General features: G+C 46.7%; 1 protein-coding gene, 1 long non-coding RNA gene and 1 pseudogene across 2 annotated transcripts; all 3 read right to left on the bottom strand.

Annotated features, from left to right (window-relative positions):
• Positions 1 to 2187: 2187 nt before the first annotated feature.
• LOC120658646 lies at positions 2188 to 5750 on the bottom strand (annotated as a pseudogene).
• A 390-nt stretch (positions 5751 to 6140) lies between these two features.
• Positions 6141 to 6730, bottom strand: LOC120658662. Its single transcript, XR_005668799.1, has 2 exons — positions 6561 to 6730; positions 6141 to 6482 (listed from the first exon to the last, which is right to left on the bottom strand). It is a non-coding gene; the product is annotated as an uncharacterized LOC120658662 (long non-coding RNA).
• A 1631-nt stretch (positions 6731 to 8361) lies between these two features.
• Positions 8362 to 12874, bottom strand: LOC120658522 (threonine--tRNA ligase, chloroplastic/mitochondrial 2-like). The gene is made up of 8 exons (XM_039936775.1): positions 12515 to 12874; positions 12199 to 12345; positions 11961 to 12108; positions 11593 to 11846; positions 10669 to 11046; positions 9911 to 10219; positions 9612 to 9812; positions 8362 to 8874 (listed from the first exon to the last, which is right to left on the bottom strand). The coding sequence occupies exons 1-8, from the start codon at positions 12812 to 12814 to the stop codon at positions 8614 to 8616; spliced, it is 1998 nt and encodes a 665-aa protein (XP_039792709.1). The 5' UTR covers positions 12815 to 12874; the 3' UTR covers positions 8362 to 8613.
• Positions 12875 to 21332: the final 8458 nt, after the last annotated feature.

The following is a 21332-nucleotide window of genomic DNA, read 5'->3' as shown; positions in this document are numbered from 1 at the left end:
GCTGGAGCTCGCGCGCGCGCCGGCCTCGGTGGCGAAGCATGGAGCTGACCCTCTTGGAGCTCAAGCTCGGCCGGCGCAGGGCCACGGCGCGGGCCGGCGGCTGAGCTCGGCACGGCTCGCCATGGACGCTCGCGCGGGGCGGCGGCCGAGCTCGCCGTGGACGCCCGCGCGGGGCGCCGCCCCCTTCCTCCCTCGTTCTCCCTCTGCTCCCTCCGCCCGCAAGGCCCGCGCCCCTCTTTCTGAGGTCGACGGCAGTGGAGCTCGCCCCCCTCCTCCCTCGTTCTCCCTCTGCTCCCTCCGCCCGCGAGGCCCGCGCCCCTCCTGCTGCGCCGAGGCGACGCCGCCGGGGAGGTGGAGAAGGCACGCCAGGCCGGCGCGCGCGGGTGGAGCACGCCCGCCCGCGGCCCCTGCTTCGCGCCCCGCCGCGGCGAGGCCCTCCCCCGCCTATGGCCAGGCCGGCGTGGGCGGCGGCGGGAGTGAGCTTCTGCTCGCTCGAGGAACGGGCGCGGCGGAGCTCGAGGAGCGGTGGCGGCGCAGGAAGCAGCGGCGTCGGAGGAGCGGCGTCCTGCGGCTAGGGGCACGGGAAAGGGCGACGAGAGCCACCGAGAGGGACGACAGACAGTAGATGAGATATGGGCACTGACGTGTGGGCCCCGCGCCACGTTTGCATCTAGGTGGCGCTGACATGGCTTCCACGGTGGCAAAACCACCATCCAAAACCGCTCAGGGGGTGTTTCGTCCGGTTTTCCAAAGTTTAGGGGGTTAAACATCCGGTTTTTGAGTTCGGGGGGTTAAGTGTACTGACAGTATAGTTCAGGGGGTCATGTAGACTTTTTCCCCTTCGTCATGGTCATGGGCTTCTGACCCAGGAAAATCGATTAACTTTGATGAATAATTAGACAGTTTATAAAACTAACTCCACAATTCCTGCGCTATTTCATGAGACGAATCTAATGAGGTCATTGACCACACGATTATAAGTTGGTTGTTGTAGTATTACTGTAGTCAATTATCGATTAATTATCATCATTAGATTCGTCGCGAAAAATTACACCCAACCATAAAAAAGTTTGCAAATAAACTTCGTTTATTACTTCATGCATGTAAGATTCTTTTTGTAGCGCGAGTAGCGCAACTGAACCAAACGGGGGTTCTGGTGTTGCCATGCTGTCAAATCTTTTCTTTCCATGTCATTTGAGTTTATTTAGGTCCTGTTTAGTTCCCAAATAATTTTGCACAGTATCCATCACATCGAATCTTCGGACACATGCATTGAACATTACATGCAGTTGAAAAAATAACTAATTACACAGTCTAACTGATTAGCATGAGCTGAATCTTTTAAACCTAATTAGTCCATAATTGGATATTATTTGTCAAGTAATAACGAAATATGCTACAGTACCAAAACCCAAATTTTTTCACTAACTAAACACACCCTTAGTTAAGTTCGCATTGGGGTTGATATTTAGAAGATAATTGGATGATATGATTAGATGATAATAGCAAACAATTGTGTCGGGATAGGTGGAGGTTTATTTGCATGATCTGTGATAGGTGACTTTAGCAAGTTAATTTAACATTTTTACTAATTCACGCTGGTATTTTTCTTATCTATGTAAGTAATTTATGTGTATTTAAAAAATATTATCAAAATATATACAAGTGACGTCTTCGAAGGTTTAAAAGAAATTCAATACAATCAGAATTTGAATTTGACAGCCAGTTCGAGAACTACACCTTTTTTAAAGAGAGGGCAGTAGAAATAAATTACTTCTCCGTAAACGGTTCCCATGGATATATGAGACCGTGCGTTCATATCAAAATATGGTCGGCCATTAAGAAGTCTTTACTTACCATTTTCTTCTCTAAAATATGTTACGGTTTATGAGAAATTTTTTGAATTTATTTATTTCTAAAGAGTAACACAATTTATATTCCAAACAGAGTACATAGAATTATTTGATTCCACGTAATAAATTTTGCAGGAATCTATATTAGCGGTTGGCGCAGCAGTATTAATTAATTTGTTTTTCATTTTCCTGGTTTTATTTATCAAAGGAATTAGTTGTCAAATCCATGAGCTCACGATTTGTTGCCGCAACTTTTTGTGTTTCTTTTTTTTCGAACTAAATACACACCTTCTCACACAAAGCCAAGCCATGCCCCACTTTGGAGGGAAAGAATTTCACAGAAATTTGCAGTTCAATTATCATACGGTAAAATAAAAAAAGAAGTTCACGCACACCCCACATCCAAAATTTGCAGTTGATGATACTCGGATGGAAATGCCATTCTGCAAACGTTTCAGCAAGCTAGTTCACTCTCCGGCAGTTGCGGCGGACCTGCCCGCTGCTCCCTGTCAGGACGCCAATGCCGCCCATCCTCACCATGGCCGCCGCGAAGTCGCTACTGAACCGCGCCGGGCTGGCCGCGTAGCTCCTGACCAGGCCGTCCGTCGAGCCGCCGTTGAACAGCTCCTGGTCGGAGTGCAGCAGCCCCCGCTGCGCGACCAGGTTGCCATAGTACGCGTTGTCGAACGCGTTCGGCGTGGACGCGTCGAGCGGCGCGCCCCCGCGCCCCGCCGCCGGTGGCCGGGCAGCCGGCCCTCAGCGACGCCGCGAAGGCAGCGTCGATGTCGGTGTCGTTGTAGATCCTGGCCCGGTAGTTCTGACACTGCGCCTGCCCCATCGTGTGGGCTCCTGCAAGAATGTGACGCTCGCATGTCGGCAACCAGTACGCTGTGCAGGGTGCCAAACTCACTGCCGTCGCTTTTTGAGGCACAGGGAATTGTTAGTTGCATGGTCGTGTCGGTGACCATGCCAGGACAGCTCATGCGCTTTGGTGATGAGACAGTGATGTATTGATCGGTGAGGAACGCACCAGACAGAGCGACCATGTCGGTGCTGCTCAGGCCTTTCCTGGCGAATGCGGCGATCAGGGTACTCAGGCTGGACGCCGGCGAGGGGAGGTCGGTGTTGGCGGTGGAGAGTCTCGCAGAGGTGGAGTCCCTCCTGCCGAGCGCCACCGTCCACGATGGCCCTCCAAGCTGCGCACGCAACGTTCCAGCATTGTCAAGTTCACAGTTCACTGGAGTTCTCTCGGAGGTTGCATGATTGGGACGGTCGAACATACCGCGACGACAGAGTCACGGGCGGCGACGGCGAGGATGTCGGCGCACGACACGGTGCGCGGCACAGCGCCTCCAACAGGGCTGAAAGTGAAAGTGATCGGGTGCTCTAGCCTAAGAAGGGGAGAAGGTGAATTAGGCACTATTAAAAACTTAATTTATGGGTCCAACTAGTTTGCACAAAATTTAAACTAACACAAGCTATCTAGATGTGCAATTCACCTTAGTGTGAAACCCTCATCCCAAAAGAGTTTTGCAACATATAGCCAATCCTAGCAAGATACTACACTAAGAAAGTAAAGGCACACAAGTTGCAATATGAAATACGGAAGCTAAGGGAGAGGGATGAGAGGAAGCGAACTCTCGACACGAGGATTTATCCTGTGATTCGGTTTGCCACAAAGGCGCCCCTACGTCCACGTTGTTAAAGCACTCACTAAGAGTATCGCTTTCCGGCAATCAAGTCTCTTCCGTGAACACAATCACGGTCACCTTGATGCCGATCTTCACTAAGGGAGATTGCCCATGAAGGAGGGGTCTTCGTCCCCCGCACAATGTCATCGACGCCTCTCCACACCAAGCCGGAGGGTCGTTGACTTGCCGGCGAGCCACCAAAGCTCTAAGGATGGCCGGCGCACCAAGATACAAGGATGGTTCACTCTAGAACCACAGGACAAGGATTTAAACCTTGGTTGATCACTCACTCAAGAGCTAATCTAGTACTTTACACTCACAAAGCTAGTGCTAAAACCTAAGGATATGATCAATGAGCTCTTGTGTGGCTTGGAGGTGTTTTTGGGTGTGTATGAGATGTCTTGGGACTCCAGCAAACTTCAAATGGCCGGGGAGCTCATATATATATGCCTCCAAGTCGAACTAGCCGTTTGTCGCCGTTGGCCAGTTTTCTGCGTAAGCATCGGAACATCCGACCATATGGCATCGGAACATCCGGTCTCTCTCAGCAACTGGACTAGCCGTTGGACTTTCCTGACAAGTCTGCAGAGCCATCGGTTCATCCGATCACGGGGCATCGGTTCAACTGGTCTCTTACAACAACTTGACTAGCCGTTGGACCTTTCTCTTCTGCTGACGTCATTGCACCGACGCCTTGCTCCGACGCCCCACCGGTTCAACCGGTGCTGAAGACTTGGCTCTTGTGCGCTTGATATCGTCTCTGGAACATGGTACACTGAATGCACCGATGCTTATTTTGACACCGTCGGTTCATCCGGTGCTTCACTTCTTTCTCTACTTGATCTCCAGAGGCGCACAAATTTGTGCCAAAACCAGGGCGTCGGATCTTCCGACAACCATCGGATGCACCGATGCTTAGGCATCGGTTCTTCCGGTGCTACAGATTTCTGCAGAACTCGTCCAAATCAGCATTTTTTTAGTTATTTCTTCGTGTTTTGTTTTGCATGACCTTTTTACTTCATCTCTGGAATTTAGAAATGTTCACTTAACAAAACCATTAGTCCCATTGATTGTGTTGTCATTCGATCACCAAAATCATTTGAAATGGCATAAATGGTGCTATGTTGATTAAAGGGCTTGATGGTGTCGATGACGCCGAACCGCCTCAGGGACCCCGCGTTCGGGCCCGCGCCCTTCTCGCCGGTGAAGTTGCCCGTGTCGTCGAGCAGAACGGACGCGTCGCAACCCTGGAACATACAGACAGACAGGCACGCACAGCTCGTGACGTGACGTGTTCACAAAGATTTGTACACCCGGACCGCCATGGCACATGCCGAGCCGAGCATTGCGATCAACATAGAACTGGACTTGCCTGCACGAAGCAGTCGTGGAAGTGGAGCCGGAGCAGGGAGGCGGCCGTGCGCCGGTCCAGCAGCACGGCCGCCCTCACGGCGGTCTTGATGGTGACGAGCGCGGCGGGGCACGACGAGGCGTAGAACGTCGGCGACAGCTGAGCCCGAGCGGCGGCCACCAGCGTGGCCAGCGCAACGAACAGTGAGAGCATGGAGTGGCGAAAGCGATGGCTGCTGCGCGTGAATGAGCGAGTAATAACTAATAAACCCCTGGCGCTGCAGACTGAACACCCGCTCCTGAACTGAAACGTGCGAGACTGCGATACTCGAGTTCTTGTGTGTGTTTGGTCGCTGATTGCAGTAGTGGCAGCGTATATATAGGCTAGATTCCTAGATCTGACCACTGAGAGCAGCTTTGCCTTTAATTGCTGGGCTTCGTTGGACCTGTCCATGCTTTTTGGTTCTTTCAATCAGGCAAATCGAAGATATTATCGGCCAATTATTTCATGCAAAGTTCTTTTGGGTAATCATCACAATCAACGTCAGTGCACGTTTGATTGTTTCACATTTCTGGACTATGAACTCTGAATAGCTGAACACTTGCCTTTTTAACTGGGGAGAACACTTCATCCTTCTTTCTACCCCCTGCTCACTTCCCTTTGATCGTCGGCCTACGACAAAAAGGTTGCAATACACTATGGGCAAAAATGTGAATGCTAATCGTATTAAAAATAATATTGACCTGAATAATCACATTCCTTCTCACAGGAAAAAGATTGGTGGCGATATGAGCTCAATAGTTAGAATCAAGTTCCTTCAGCTATAAGATATGTCTAATTGGTTGGTGGCATGGATTTCATCACTACTACAGCCACCCCTATCACCGCCGGTTCGTAAAGTCCATCACCAACGGTTCTGGGTACCGTTGGATTTAAGTCGTTGGTGATAGCGGGGCCATCACCGCCGGTTCCAGAACCGTTGGTGATGGGGACATCAACACCGCCGGTTCGTATCTGGAACCGTTGGTGATGGGGACATCAACACCGCCGGTTGAATACACGAACCGGCGGTGAAGACTTTTTTCCCATCAAAAAAAATATTTTCATATAATAATATTGCATCATTTGTACAACATATATAATATATAATTATAGCAGCAAGAACAAGCAGATTCAGTTATTAGCTTAACTGAATTACTTAAACATAAAAAAAGCAAGCAAGGCACAATGACAACAATGATACTATATCTCAAAGAATCACTGGATCGAAGATGTAAAGATGTTTTCTACTTAAATCAATCATGTAGGTTACAAAATGTAATCATTCCATTCCACTACAACAAACTGCTACTAAGTAATGAATAGGCACTTGTGACTTTTGCAAAGCAGGAAAGCAGGAAAGGCAAACCAATCTTTGCAATGTGTTGTATTTGCACACAAGAGAAGGCAGCAACAGCTCCAAGCTCTAATCAGCAGCACCAAACAATCTGAAGCCCATTTCTTCCTAAAAGATTAGCTACGATCATTGAAACCATTTGTTTGCTAATAGGAAATGTGAACTTGGTGGTCATACAGAAGAACTTTGTCCTGCAGGGGAAAAAATTCTCTGAATCCTGAAATAATAAATTTCAACAAAGCACAATTACATGAAGTTCTAGCATGTACCTGAGATACCTTAGCGCAGACACAGGTAGCCTCCTACCCAAGCCTTATATTTGACTAGCTAATAGCAAGTAAAATTCCTTCATAGCATATTGCCCAACACCTCAGATATGAAAACAAGCAATGCTCAGGAGTAACATAAGAAAAATTATAGGCAGGGAAAAGATCATATACAGTATCAGAAACAGCATCATGGGCACAGACAGATGCTCATAGTAACACAACCGATACGAGGCATGGACAAATGCTCATAGGTTCAGACTAGGTTTTGTCAATCCACGAACACTAGTTTCAGTAACATGCTATTATTCTACCAATCTGCAACCAAAGTTTCAGTAACATGCTATTATTCTACCAATCTGCAACCAAAGTTTCAGTAACATGCTATTATTCTACCAATCTGCAACCAATTTCAGTGACTCGCTATTCTTTTGTCAATCCATGAACTTATATACCTGCTCAAGGTCAGGGAGGAGCTCAGGGAAGAGTGTGTCGGTGCCGAGGTTGGGGAGGAGATGCGCTGGTCCGACGTCGGGGAGGAGCAGCGCCGGCGCCGAGGTTGGGGAGGAGCAGCGCCGGCCCGAGGGTTGGGGAGGAGCAGCGTCGGCGCCGAGGTTGGGGAGGAGATGCGCTGGCCCGACGTCGGGGAGGAGCAGCGCCGGCGCCGAGGTTGGGGAGGAGCAGCGCCGGCCCGAGGGTTGGGGAGGAGCAGCGTCGGCGCCGAGGTTGGGGACGAGCAGCGTCGGCGCCGAGGTTGGGGAGGAGCAGCGCCGGCCCGAGGGTTGGGGAGGAGCAGCACCGGCACCGAGGTTGGGGAGGAGCCGCTGCAGATCCGCCATGCCCTGCACGGATCCGACCGCCATGGCCGCCGCGCAGGCCTCCGCCACCGCCACCGCTACGGGAGGGGGCGGGAGGAGGGTGGAGGGAGGAGGAGGGGGCGGAGGGCCGGGCGCTGCCGCCATGAGAGGGCGTGGGAGGAGGGAGGATTGGGCGGAGGGCAAGCCGCCGCTGCCATGGGAGGGCGCAGGACGAGGGAGGAGGAGGGGGCGGAGGGCCGGCGCCGCCGCCATGGGAGGGCGCGGGAGGAGGAATGGGAATGGGGAGGAGGGCGGCGCCACGAGGGAGGAGGAAAAAAATACCGGAGACAGAGTGAGGGAGGGGAGAATGAAAAAAAAATAGATGGAGAACACATCACCGCCGGGTCGTATTACAACCCGGCGGTGATGCTTACGTATCACCGCCGGTTCGTATTACGACCCGGCGGTGATGCTGTCGAGAGCATCACCGCCGGGTCCATTTGAAACCGGCGGTGATATACTATCACCGCCGGTTCGAAACAAACCGGCGGTGATGGGGCGTTGGCGATGATGTATTCTGTAGTAGTGCATGTTTCTTAACACTATCTTAATGCAAGCTTTAGAGGTTCTCTTTGCTTTTATGCTGTAGCTGACCCACATATTCCCCTAGCTGCACTCACAAAGATTGAAAGGTTTGGACATCGATCTCAATATCCCATCACCAACTTATGTGTGCTTGGGCCTTGGGCATATGATGCCAGAGGCTATGAACAAACAAGACATGTCAGTGGACCTTTTTCCATAAATCCAAAATGCATTTTGAAGAACGATGCATACTTCAGACTTCAGAGCATCATTGCTCCGCCATGTCATTTTTTGGCATTTTTTATTCCAAACATACTGTAGGTCTTTGAAGTGTGTAATCCTTGAAGTCGAGGATGGCCAAGCTGTAAAAGAATTGCATGAAAAATAGCACCACCGTCATCAGATGGTGGCGGACCAAGCAATGATACTCGTGGCCAATGATCACGACCTGGATGTGTTAACTAAGCATCCCTTTCAGTAAATATTTACAGAGTATAGTATGTTGGATTTTTGTAGGAGAGATGCTGTGAACCTGTGGTGACAACTATGCATAAAAATGGTTGATCTGCTCCTGCAGTCTCCAGACCTCAGCTGCTATTTTCTGAGGGAACAGGTCTATGTGCAGAGGATCTAATGCTCTACAATATGGACTGAAACTTAGCGGATCAAAGGATTTATAACGAAGATTTGTTCGCGACAGCAAGCTGAAGTCTGGTGATGAATTCATCGACAGGCATCACACCGATCTCCCCATTGTGCCTGGACCTAATAGTTAGGGTCCTGGCCTGAACTTCTTTAGGACCAACAACTGCCATGAGTGGCACCTTCTGTGTTTCAGCATTCCTTATTAGCTTCGGTAGGCGCTCTCCATGACAAACTTCAACACGGAACCCTCTTGATTTCAGTTCTGAGGCCACCTCATTACAGTATTGCAACTGAAAGTATGAAACCAAGATGTCATGATTTCATAAATAATACTAAGGGAAAACATCTTATCTAAATAATATTAAGGAAGAGGGGTCCGTTGATCTGCTTGCCGGCCCCCCAAGATAACTCGTCTGAAGAAGAAGACAACGATCGTACTTTAGTTTCTCGCTCTGTTTAGTCCTATCTCCTGCAGTCTTTTGTTCAGGCCTGCCCTGCGGCTGGGTTCTCGTTGCGCAGTGGCGCCTTTTCTGTCGTGTGAACTTGTCTTGACGTCTGTAATAATGCTGCTACTTTGGAGGCATGCTTTAGGAACCCTAAAGCCCTGACGGAACTCGGTTCTGAGCATCTGGATTTTGAATGTCAAAATTCAGATGTCTCTCTCTGTGAACCCTCCCCGTCACCCCTTTCCTTTTGCTTATTCTACCTCCATTCTGTATCAGATATTGGTATTTCCGTTTGCAATGGAAATGGGGTTCGCCTCGATTCGAAAAAAAAATAAGGAAGAGGGGTTGTACAATAGACAAAAAAGAATCAGGACTTCTCCCAATCAAGGGTGCTTGTTTTAAATACTTTTTTATACGCTCCTACATGAAATCAGCCAAGAATGGATCTGATACCTTGTGCTGAGTTGTTCATGATGCCTTTTTACTCCATGTTTTATGTAATCCAGAATATCACAGAACATATGCTTTCAATTTTAACATAAGGTGAAGGGAAATGGTAATGCAAAGCAGACGAATCAAACCTCATTGTCTGTCACAGGTAGAATACGTGCTTGAGTTGGTGCAAGCCAAAGTGGAAAATCACCAGCGTAGTGTTCAATCAGGACACCAAAGAAGCGTTCCAAAGACCCAAGGACAGCTCTATGAATCATGATAGGTCGCTTTTTCTCACTATTTGAATCGACATAAGTAATGTCAAACCGTCGAGGCAGATTGAAATCAACCTATAACATATATGAAAATAGAGAGTTAGTGTATCCTATTTTTTTCGTTCGAATAATTTGGGTACCTCTTCTTATGCAAAGAAAAATATATAACTTACCTGCACAGTGGAACACTGCCATTTCCTTCCAAGAGCGTCCTCAATTTTTAGATCAATTTTTGGACCATAAAAGGCACCTCCACCTTCATCAACTTTGTATTCCCAGCCTTTATCATCTAACGCGTTCGTCAGAGCAACTGTTGCTTTTTCCCATATGTCATCACTGCCAACAGATTTCTCTGGCCTGGTTGAAAGATTTATCTCATAATATCTAAAGCCAAATTGTCCTAGTATTTGCTCAGTTAGATCAAGAACACCTCTGATTTCATCTTGTATCTGGTCCTCCAGACAAAATATGTGCGCATCATCCTACATAAACAGACATTAAAAACAATACCAAGAGCAGTTTTGAACCTTATAACATAGTGGTAAAGTAAAACTAGTAGCACCCATTTAGTGCTATGGTTCTTAGCAAAATGTAATGGAGTAGAGTATCCATATTCCATAACTTAAGGATATTAAAAGGAACAGAAAGAACTTGGGTGTCAGAATCTCTGCTGTATTTTCTAGAAAAAACGATATGTCACATGGACGGTTAGTTGCATCTAATGTATATCTTAGCACACAAAAAAGAATAAAAAAGGCCCAAAATGTAGTATAGAGGATGGGGAAGAAAAATGCACAACAGCATTTAAAGCATTTGTCATTCAAAAAGGAAAAATGTGACTGAAACAAAAAAAAAAACTAAAAGTATGAAAAGATCATGATTCCATCAGAAATAAATTGGTGGTATGAGGGAACTAGAAGAAGGGAAAGACCTGTGTAAACCCTCTTACACGGAATAACCCGTGCAGACTACCAGATAGCTCATATCTATAGACAGTTCCTAGCTCTGCCACTCTGATGGGAAAATCCCTGTATGAATGTAGTTTTCTCTTGTATACCAAAATGTGGTAAGGACAATTCATTGGCCGCAGTTGATACATCTCATCTTCAACATCCATTTGGTTGTACATATTCTCTTTATAGAAATCTATATGTCCACTGATTTTCCAAAGATCGGCCTTTGCAACATGAGGAGTGTACAGCAGATCATAACCATATTGCAAATGAATATGTTTCCATGAGTCTTCTAAAATGTGCCTGATGATAGCGCCTTTTGGATGCCAAAATACTAAACCACCACCAGCATCTTCCTGGTAAATATTAAAATATACATAGGCAAGAATCACTATTAACAAAAATGTACCATTTATGCGTAGTATGCAAGCCATATTGATAAGTCAAATCTGGATACCTATGTCATAGAGTAGTAAAGTTAAACCAAGGACATGGACGATATGGTGTTGGAATTGGAACTAATAGTGAACGATATGAACAAAACAACAATACATGTTGGCTACTGCAGAACTGCGATCAAATGAAGTTGTTTAAAAAAAAAGCATCAATGAGCCATTCTGATATCCTCTTAATGAAAAACGTGCTCAGGCACGGTCGAGAAAAAAAAAGCCATTCTGATATTCTAGACTAGATCTTGTACACCACGTTTTATTTATATATATCCAATGCATGAAAGCTACACAGAAACCATCAGAAAGTTAAGGGTTGAAGAGCAACAAAACACAAAATCTCATATCATTCTAGGTTGGTGGAAGGATTGAGGCTTGTGATCACTAATGAATCACCAGTAAGAATTTACAATCATATGCTTTATCAGAAATGACAGACGCAAGATTATATACCTGTATAGAGAACAAATCAAGGTCCTGACCCAGTCGCCGATGATCTCGGCGCTTGGCCTCCTCCTTAAAGTGGATGTAAGCCTTCAACTGATCTTCATTCTCCCATGCAGTCCCATATATTCTTTGTAGCATTTGGTTTTTCTCATCACCTCTCCAGTAAGCACCAGCAACAGACTCAAGCTCAACAGCCTTTCTGTCTATTTTTCCAGTAGACTCCACATGAGGCCCGGCACAGAGATCCCACCACTCTTCTCCTACATGACACAGCAGATATTATCAATATACGTTAGAATAAACCAATCACTACTGATATTAAGCATCATACGAGTTAGTAGCCCCTGACACAAATTGAACAGCAGCACACTAACCAATATGATATATTGTGATAGGTTCTTCCTTAATGCTCTCCAAAATCTCCAACTTGTAGGGCTCGTTGAGTGCTTCAATCCTCTTCTGAGCTTCTTCCCGGGACACTTCCTCCCTCACCAATGGGAGATTTCGTCGGATGATCCGATCCTATCAACACACCAAAGTCCACAGTGACATATCAAATACTTGACATTTCCGTTCAATTCACTCGTGCTCAGGCTAGAAATGCAGGCTCACCATCTCCTTCTTGATCTTCTTTAGGTCTTTATCCGTCAATGGCTCCATGTCGAAGTCATAGTAGAATCCATTGTCTATCCAGGGACCTATGGTCACCTTGGAGTTGGGGAACAGCTTCTGGACAGCCATGGCCATCACATGGGCGCACTACAGCAGCAATTGTGCAAGACACTTACATATTCATACTTTTAATGAGACACGAAATTGTACAGGAAACGGATTGGCTGGGTTTTGATGAAAATTGAGACCAAATTAAGTGCGCGATTATGCCAGTTCAAGCACTGTAACGGAGGGAGAGAATGGGTAGAAACAATACGGTGTGCCGGATGCGCAGCAGGCGGTCAGAGGACTCGTTGGTGGGGAGCACCACCCGTTCCTGCTCGTCCGCATCGCCTGTCGGGGCCGCTGCCGCCTCTTCTACCGGTGCCGAGGGTGAGGCGGTGGAGGAGGACCGCACCGCGGTGTAGGGGAGCCTGCGGGAGGAGGCGGGTTTGCGGGGAGGGAACCCAAGCAGGGAGGAGGCGGCCGCTGCCGCGGAACGGTGGCGCTGAGATGAGGGGAAGAGCGCTCGGCGGTGGGGGTGGGAGCGGAGCAAGGGGGCGGAGGGTGCCGCCATTTGGCCCTGGGCCCTGGCGACGCCGAGCTCGGGGAGCGTGTGGCGGGCGTTCCCTCCTATTTGTCACGTTACCCGTTTGGATGGACTCCGGATATTGTTCGGCTGAACCATGGCACGGTCCCTAACTGGCGGACTATAGGCCCTGTTTGGTTTTTCTTAGAGTTAGTAGTTACATGACGTAGGGTTTTTTTTATTACTAATTAAATGTTTTTATTACTAAGGCTGACCACAGCAGAGGGAGCAAGAGCAAATTTGCTCCCTCCTCGTTTCCCACACCCTCTCTGTCTACAGTGTCAAACAGTACATCTACAGTGTCAAACAGCGTATTTGCTCCTTCATTTGCTCCCTCCACTATGAACGGTCTTAGTATTTTAAATTTTAAATCACCTATTCACCCTCTCTGGCCATATTTTTGATCCTACAATAAGGACGTCGGTGGTCAGGGACAACGGTGGCCAACATATCGACAGGTGCTGATGGGGAGCAGAGGGTGCCGGTGGCAAGGGCCGCCGGTGCCCAGAACAACAATGGGATATGTGTGTGTCGTGGAAGCCGTGTACTGAATTGCTGATTGACAGATGTGGGCGCCGGTGGAAGGGAGACGTGTGTCGTGAATATGTTTTGCTTCCAAACATGTATCCTGTGCGCCATGCAAGTTTCCTTTCTCTCTATTTTCTATTCCATTTGCAGCGCACACCTGCCTCTCTCTATCTCTTGGGCCATGCATGTTTCCTTTCTCCTTAAATCAAGCGCGTATCATCCAGCCTCTTCGGCTGGTGGTTTTGCCCCGGCTGTTTACTGTAGCAGCTGGTTTTTGTGAGAGGATGTAAACTGTAGCGGCTGGTTACTGCAGCGGCTGATTACTGTAGCAAATACACGTGATATAAACTCGATTACGCGTGTGAGCACATACTGTACTAGTACTGCAGCTACATTGGTACTGTAGCTACAGTAAATCAGACAAAAAAAGATCAGCGCAGCCGAACAGTGCCAAACATACACGGTGTGCGTGTGCATAAGGAAAGAAAACAAATCAAGCTCCATCATCAGCGCCATGCATGTGTTCCGGCCGCGTGCGAACAATATAGGAAGATATCTACGGATAGAAGAGGTGGGTATGTTAAAATTTTTGGTGAAAAAAAATAAAACTTTTGGGTGGAAACATTTTCCATCTATTAAAAAATAGGACTCCACCCCTTTTCGTCAAATCTCCATACATTTGCATCTTAAGCATAAGATGCAATATTCACTGCAATGATTTCATATACATAAGATCCATTCGTTAATGGTGTAGATGCTTTGTTTGAATATTTAAAGATGATTTAAACCTGGATGAAATTAAGTGAAATTTTGGTGCCCGTTCGTCCTTAATTAGTGCTCTAGTCAAAATGTCAAATTATGACATCAATCTCGTGGCCTATCCGAAATTGAGTTGAGACACTCGGTCAGATGCTAGGTAAGCAATGATGTTATTTATTTTCTTTCCAAAAATGATACACATCTTTCTTTTCCTTCTATAAAATGATGATGTCAATTAATATCATTCCAAAATCGTGCAATGATAATATTTAATTTTTCTTCCATCAAGCAATGATGCTATTTATTTTTTTCCAAAAATAATAAACATCTTTATTTTCCTTCCATGAAACAATGATGCCAATTAATATCCTTCCAAAACCATCAAGCAACAATGCCATTTATTTTTCTTCTAAAAATAATACACGTCTTTCTTTTCCTTTTATAAATAATGATGTCAACTATTATCTTTTCAAAAGAAAAATTAATGTGAATTATGGTTTAACGTATGTGCAAAGGAAAGTATACGTATACTAAAGAAAAGTAATACGTTAATACACTTCTTTCTTTTCCTTCCATAAACAATGATATCAATTATTATCCTTCCAAAAGAAAAAAAATGACGTGAATTATGGGCCAATATATGTGCAAAGAAAAGTATGTGTGTGCTAAAAGAAAGTAATATGTGGGTACAAGAAGTGGGTATAGGAAATTGCTGGTGTAAAAAGTAATAGGATTTTGGAGGAAAATATTGACGAAACCAATCTCCCCTTCCCTTTCGTCAAGCCTTTTGGCCTGACAAGTGGGGCCTCCATGTGGGGTATGGTGGGCCTAACTTTGGTGAGAAAGGGTTTCAATTGTTTCAACTTTTATAGTATAGAAATAGGCTAGAACGCACTTTGACTACTAATTACGGTGTCAAACAAAATTAGTTTACAAAACCAACTTCAGAACCCCGCGCTAGGAACCCTGAAGATTCTAATGAGTTTTTTGACCGCGTGATTTGGGGATGGTTACTGTAGTATTACTGTAGCTAATCGTCGATTAATTACTGTCATTAGATTCGTCAAAAAAAATTGCATCCATCCCTAAAAAAGTTTTGCAAATAGACTTCATTTAGTACTCTATGCATGCGAGATTTTTCTCTCGAAAAACGTGCACGCTAGGAACTCTAGAATGGCCACGTCGAACCAAACAGGGCCATAATTTAGGCCTAGCAGACAACCAATGGTGAATTTAGACATTGCAATGAAATTGAAACACAAACAAAAATCCACAAATCAACCTGGAAATATTTTTTTATAAGAAAAAACAAGGAATACATTGTTAACGTTCCCTCGAGAAGTAAGAATACATCTCCTTTTTAAGGGTGAGGCAACATGTCTACAGTCTACACCCTATGTGAAAACAAGAGTGCAGAACCAAGTCAAACCGAAATAGGGGTGTTTGTTTCTTCCGGACTAAACTTTAGTCCCATAACATAGGAGGTTTGGATAGTAATTAGAAATATTAAATATAAATTAATTAGAAAATCAATTGCATAAATGGAGGCTAATTTGCGAGGCGATAAATTCCATTGAGTCTCATTGGTCCATAAATTAATCATGTTATGTGCTATAGTATAATAAATATGTGCTAATGATAGATTAAGGAGTTGTTTGGTTGGTGGGTGCAACTTGCCACGCCACACTTGTGGCGGCGTCATAAAACTAACACAATTGTTTGGTTGGTTCGTAGAACGAGGCAGCCACAACTTTTTCTATTGATTAGCCAACGTATTTCTCGCCACAGTTTGTGGCGCCCATTTTCACCGCCACGGTTGTGGCCGCCACATATGAGGATGTGGCGAGCTGTGGTCAGCAATCAAACAGCCCTTAATAGACTCAATCGATTCATATCGTGAATTAATCCCAGCTTATGCAATTAGTTTATAGCTAGCTTATATTTAGTCCATCTAATTGACATCAAAACATCTGATGTGATCCAGATAAAAATTAGTCTGTAGATCCAAAAATCTCCTAATAGCAATTACAATATTCAAACAATAAAAAGAGACTTTGTATTATAATACCATGAGAAAAGCGGGCGTTTCCAAAGCTGTAACAGTAGCAAGGGACTTTGCTAAACAGTGCAGACCGTTTAGATTGCACAAAGCAATAAGCAAGAAACTTTGCAAGTTCAGCATGTATAAAAAAAAGGAGAAGATCTTTCTAGTTCTAAGACTGTACGCACTTATGGTACTCTATTTCTATCCTCTAAAATAAATATTTCTCTCTCATCTACACTCAGTTTTCCTGCACCGGTAACCATCACTTTCATTTCATGGCCTAGAAATGCCCCAAACACTAAACAACACGTCTGATCGACCGGTAACAATTAACAGGATCCAGGCGTATTGAAGAGACAAACACAATGCTACCGATCTATCCCGTGACAGCCACTTCACCGAAAGTTTTCTGGATGACGGAATGCGCGGCGTCATGGGAGAACACGTTGGAGTCCGGGTGCGGCAGTAAGACATGTGGCTTCCATGGTGGAGGACCTCCTGTGCCTTGAAGTTCCTGCAGTTAAACCGACAAGGGTGCCGGGCCGCTGGGCCAAACCGCAGGAGAATTGGATCAAGGTGAACACTAATTCGGCCTTCCATGTATCTTCCGCGACCGGGACAGGGGGCGTTGTGATCAGAGACTCGGATGGTCGCCTTCTTTCAGCAGCAGCTCGTTTATACTCGCATATCCCTGACGCTCTGGGGAAGCATTGGCAGCACGAGATGGCTTGCAGCTAGCTGGAGTGCAAGGACATGCAAATGTTATCCTGGAGGTAGATAACTTGGTGTTGGTAAATCTACTACGTTCTGAAGACGGCGGTCGCAACGTCATTTCAGGACTCTGGCAGGAGATCCGAGAGCTAGGTAGGGGTTTCAGCAGTTTCAAACTCTTGCATGTAAACAGGGAAGGCAACGTGGCGGCTCATGTATGTGCAAGCTTGCCCACGGAGTCAAATCCTGAGTTCTTTTGGTCGGACTGCTTCCCGACTAGGCTAGAGGAAGCTATCCAGAACGATTGTAACCCCTATTAATTATTAAAGCTCTTGTGATGTGCTAAAAAAAATGATAACATGCCACCGTATTTTTCCCCTTTTACTTTGCGGCATACTGCACCATTGATGCTCGCATGGTGGTTCCAGGGCTGGACTCAGGCTAGCTAGTAGTGCGCAGCCCAATCATAGTTTCTGCTTCTGCTTCTGCTTCTGGTTGCCGTCAGATCCAAGCCTCCCAACAACAAGATGGGCTGTGTTTAGATCCGTAAAATAGTGATAAAAAATGTTACACCGCACACTGTAGCACAATGTAGCAGTTTTCATTTTTTTGTGGTAATTGTTGTCCTACCATGATCTAACTAGGCTCAAAAAATTCGTCTCGTCGTGTACATCAAAACTATGCAATTAGTTTTTTTATTTACCTACATTTAATACTCCATGCATGAGGTAAATGATTTGATATGATAGATGAAAAGTGAAGTTTGGAGAGAAAAATTTTAGAACTAAACACAGCCATGGTAGCATTCGGTTTCCCCTTTCGCGAGCTCAGGCCACAGCGTTTAGGCTCTGTTTAGTTCCCACCCCCGTAAACGCAAAAATACAAAATTTTACGAAGGAATCTTGCTAATTTAAAATACTAAATGAAGTCTATTTACAAAACTTTTTGCATAGATGTGCTGTAAATCGCGAGACGAATCTAATGAGCCTACTTAATCCATAATTTGTAACAGTGGTGCTACAGTAACCATCCGCTAATTATTGATTAATCATAGATTAATTAGCATCATTAGATTCGTCTCGCGATTTACAACACATATGTGCAAAAAAGTTTTGTAAATAAACTTAATTTAGTACTTCAAATTAGTAAGATTCCGTCACAAAAATTTTTTGCGATTACACGGCAGGAACTAAACACGGCCTAGTCTCTGCGATGCTCATCCAGAGGTGGGTATACGTGTCGACTGGCTGTCCTAGAATCTCCGCTACTACTCGGTGGAGCCGGGTGTCCCGGTCGCAGGACGCAGGCCCATGGACGAAAGCCCCGCGCCGCAGGAGCACGGCTTGCAGCCTCGCACCGCGCCAGTGAGCGCGCAATATCGTGTGTTCCACCAGCACCAGGAACCAGCGCGCGGCACACCGGCCCGGACAAGGCAAGCGCGGCGCGCCGTCATGTCACGCCATCTCGTCCCACCGTGCTCGCGCCGCCCGCCCGCTCTATCGGTTGTCGCTGTCTAGCAGTAGCAGGCAGGGCACCGCGTGCGTGCCCACTGCCCAGCCCATATCTCTATGCACGGATCAGTGCTTGCTACTAGGGTTGGCAACGGTCACAGACCCGTCGTATTTTGCCCACCTACCTGTGCCTGTGACGCTGGAATTAGACCCGCTAAAATACCCATGCCCATCACAGATTCATTTTGAAGCCCAGACCCATGCCCGTCGGGTCTCGGGTCGCCCACGGGTCGCCCGTGCCCGTTAACAAAACATGACACTGCGGTCATCGAACAAACCAAAAATCGACGGGCGAGACTATTTTACGATCGCCCGTAACTTTGGCTTTCGTACAGTCGATTTTCAGACAGCGTGCCACTCAGCCATCTTTTTTTCTGCTTGTAGCATCCGCCTAATCATTGACGTCACAAGAGCGCACACAGAGCCTAGGCTGACAGGCCACTGCCCCTCACGTCACCTCTCACCTAGTCTAAGCCTAGTCGTCTCGTTCTCCTGCTCCACTCAAACAATATATCAGCATATATCAAACAAATATATAACAATTTTATGCAATGAAAATTTTGTTGATTAGTTTTGTATAAAAATATGATAGAGAAAAATTCTAAATATAAAAATTCCATAAAAGTGAATGAGAATATTTTGCGACAAATTTTTGAAAGAAACATCTGAAAAATTTTCTATATGAAAAAATTCTGTAGCTAAAAAATCCGAGCAAAAGAATCTCAAGTAGAGAACTTGGAGATAAAAGTTTTTTTAGAAAAACTTGGAGATAAAAGTTTGAACACAAAATTTCAAGACAAAAAAAATCCAAGAAACAAAAAAACTGGAACAAAAAATTTTTCAAGGAAAAAATGTAACACACAAAAGTTAGCAAAAGAAAATTCAGCAAAATTTAAAAAGAAAAAAAGAAATAGAAAAGGCGGAATGGAAAAGGAAAGATGGAAAAAAAGTGAAACTGGGAGGCGTGAAGGGAGCTGCCGTGCGTGGCCCACCAGCCCCCCACGTGCACGGGCAGCAGTTGTGTCGACCACGCGGTCAACCGTAGAACCAGTTTCCGGAAAATCGACGCAGCAGAGGGAGGATGGCCTGCGAGCGGGCGGCGCACGGCGAGATGCGAGCCCTGCGATGCGAGAGCGGGGGCCCGTCGCACGGGCTGCAGCCTGCTGCCTGTTGCCTGCTGCAGCAGCGTGCAGACGCACGCGAGCGAGGGAGGCCGGGAGGGGGTCAGGCCGCCAGGGGGGCGCCGCCGCGCGATGATGAATCTGCGGGTGACCGTAAACTCAACAACTCACGGTCGACGACCGACCCACGTGATGGACCCCACTCACTCTCTCTCCGCTGAGCTCTCCGCCCCGGCTCTCTTCTCTCTCTCTTCCTTTTTCTCCTGGATCTCGGCTCCGGCCGTGGGAGCTCCGCTCCCCATGGCGACCGCGCCTCTCCCATCCCCTTCCCCCGCCCCCGCCCCCTTCCCTTCTCCTTCCTTCCCCTAGATCAGATCCATGGCGGCAGCGGGGAGGCGCGGTGGCGGGCCCGCCTCGGGGTGGAGCAGCACCGGGGCGGCAGCGGGGAGGCGCGGCGGCGGGCCCCCTCCCCCTTCCCTTCCCCCTTCCTCCCCCAGGCCAGATACATGGTGGCGGCAGGGAGGCGCGGCGGCGGTTCCGCTTCGGGGCGGAGCAGCGACGGGGCGGCGGCGAGCCCCCTTCCCCTTCCCTTCCCCCAGGCCAGATCCATGGTGGCGGCAGGGAGGCGCGGCGGCAGGGCCGCCTCGGGGCGGAGCAGCGACAGGGCGGCGGCGGGCCTGCCTTGGGGCGGAGCGGCGACGGGGAGGCGCGGCGCGGCGGGGCCGGCGGCGAGGCGACGCGGTGGATGTGGGGCGGCGGCGGGGAACGGAGGGGCCGATATTTTTTTCTTTTTTTTATTTGTTTGATACAAAAAAATTAACAAAAAAATTTTTATTCGAGTTTTTTATTTTTGGATGTAAAAGTATTCCTCTTCAAATTTTTTTCAATTGATTTTGTAAAATTTTCTCTTTCAATTTTTTTCTAACTCCAAAATTTTTCAAGAAATTTTTTTTCTGCCAATAAATTTTTCCACCCTCCAAATTTTTTTCCTTTGTTTTTTTTCTGACTTTTCGCCCTTCAAATTTTTTCTGTGTTTTTTTTCTTATTTTTTTAATCAGAAAACGAGAAAAGTTTACCTAAAACGGAAAAAAACATAACGGTCGAGATCGACCGTAGGGATCCTCTCCCTACGGTTAACCGTAAACTAGCGGTGCCCGCGCCGCCGTCGTTGCAAGGGCTGCAGTCTGCTGCCTGCAGCAGTAGCGTGCAGACGCACGCAAGTGAGGCCGTGTTTAGTTACAACGCAAAAAAAATTTGCGATAGAATCTTGTTAATTTAAAGTACTAAATGAAGTTTATTTAATTTTTTTTATATAGATGGGTTGTAAATCGCGAGACGAATCTAATGATGCTAATTAATTTATAATTAGCAGATGATTACTGTAACATCACTGTTGCAAATTATGAATTAAGTAGGCTCATCAGATTCGTCTCGCGATTTACCGCCCATCCATGCAAAAAGTTTTATAAATAGACTTTATTTAGTACTACATGCATGTGTAAAAATATTTGATGTGATGTTTTTTTGTTTACAGTATTTATGAGTAAAGATCTAAACATGGAGCCCCAGAGGGGGTGGGGCTAGGTCGCCAGAGGGGCGCCGCGCCGTTGTAAGAGCATGGTTTATAGAATTCGTCGGCAGCCGGCTGAGAGCGGTGCCAGGTCACCATGCATGGGGTGGAGTCCACTAGTATTTAATGCCTGGCAGTGAGAGGATTTCTGATTTCGCCGGCTCACTGCGGGCATTTCGGCAGCCGCCCGCACACTCTCTCTCATGCTCTCTCTCTCCAGCCACGTAGGAACCCAGCCGGCTCAACACCCCTCATAATACTT

The sequence above is a fragment of the Panicum virgatum genome, chromosome 2N, assembly GCF_016808335.1.
Source record: "Panicum virgatum strain AP13 chromosome 2N, P.virgatum_v5, whole genome shotgun sequence".
Classification (NCBI taxonomy): Eukaryota; Viridiplantae; Streptophyta; class Magnoliopsida; order Poales; family Poaceae; genus Panicum; species Panicum virgatum.
This window is presented reverse-complemented; position numbering and strand designations above follow the sequence as displayed.

Excerpts from the sequence above, each read along its gene's own strand:
- LOC120658522 (XM_039936775.1), bottom strand. The coding sequence starts at position 12,814 with ATGGCGGCACCCTCCGCCCCCTTGCTCCGCTCCCACCCCCACCGCCGA. Across the intron at positions 11,847-11,960 it reads TATCACAATATATCATATTG|GAGAAGAGTGGTGGGATCTC; the intron begins GTTAGTGTGCTG and ends TGTGTCATGTAG. Across the intron at positions 9,813-9,910 it reads GGCAGTGTTCCACTGTGCAG|GTTGATTTCAATCTGCCTCG; the intron begins GTAAGTTATATA and ends TATATGTTATAG.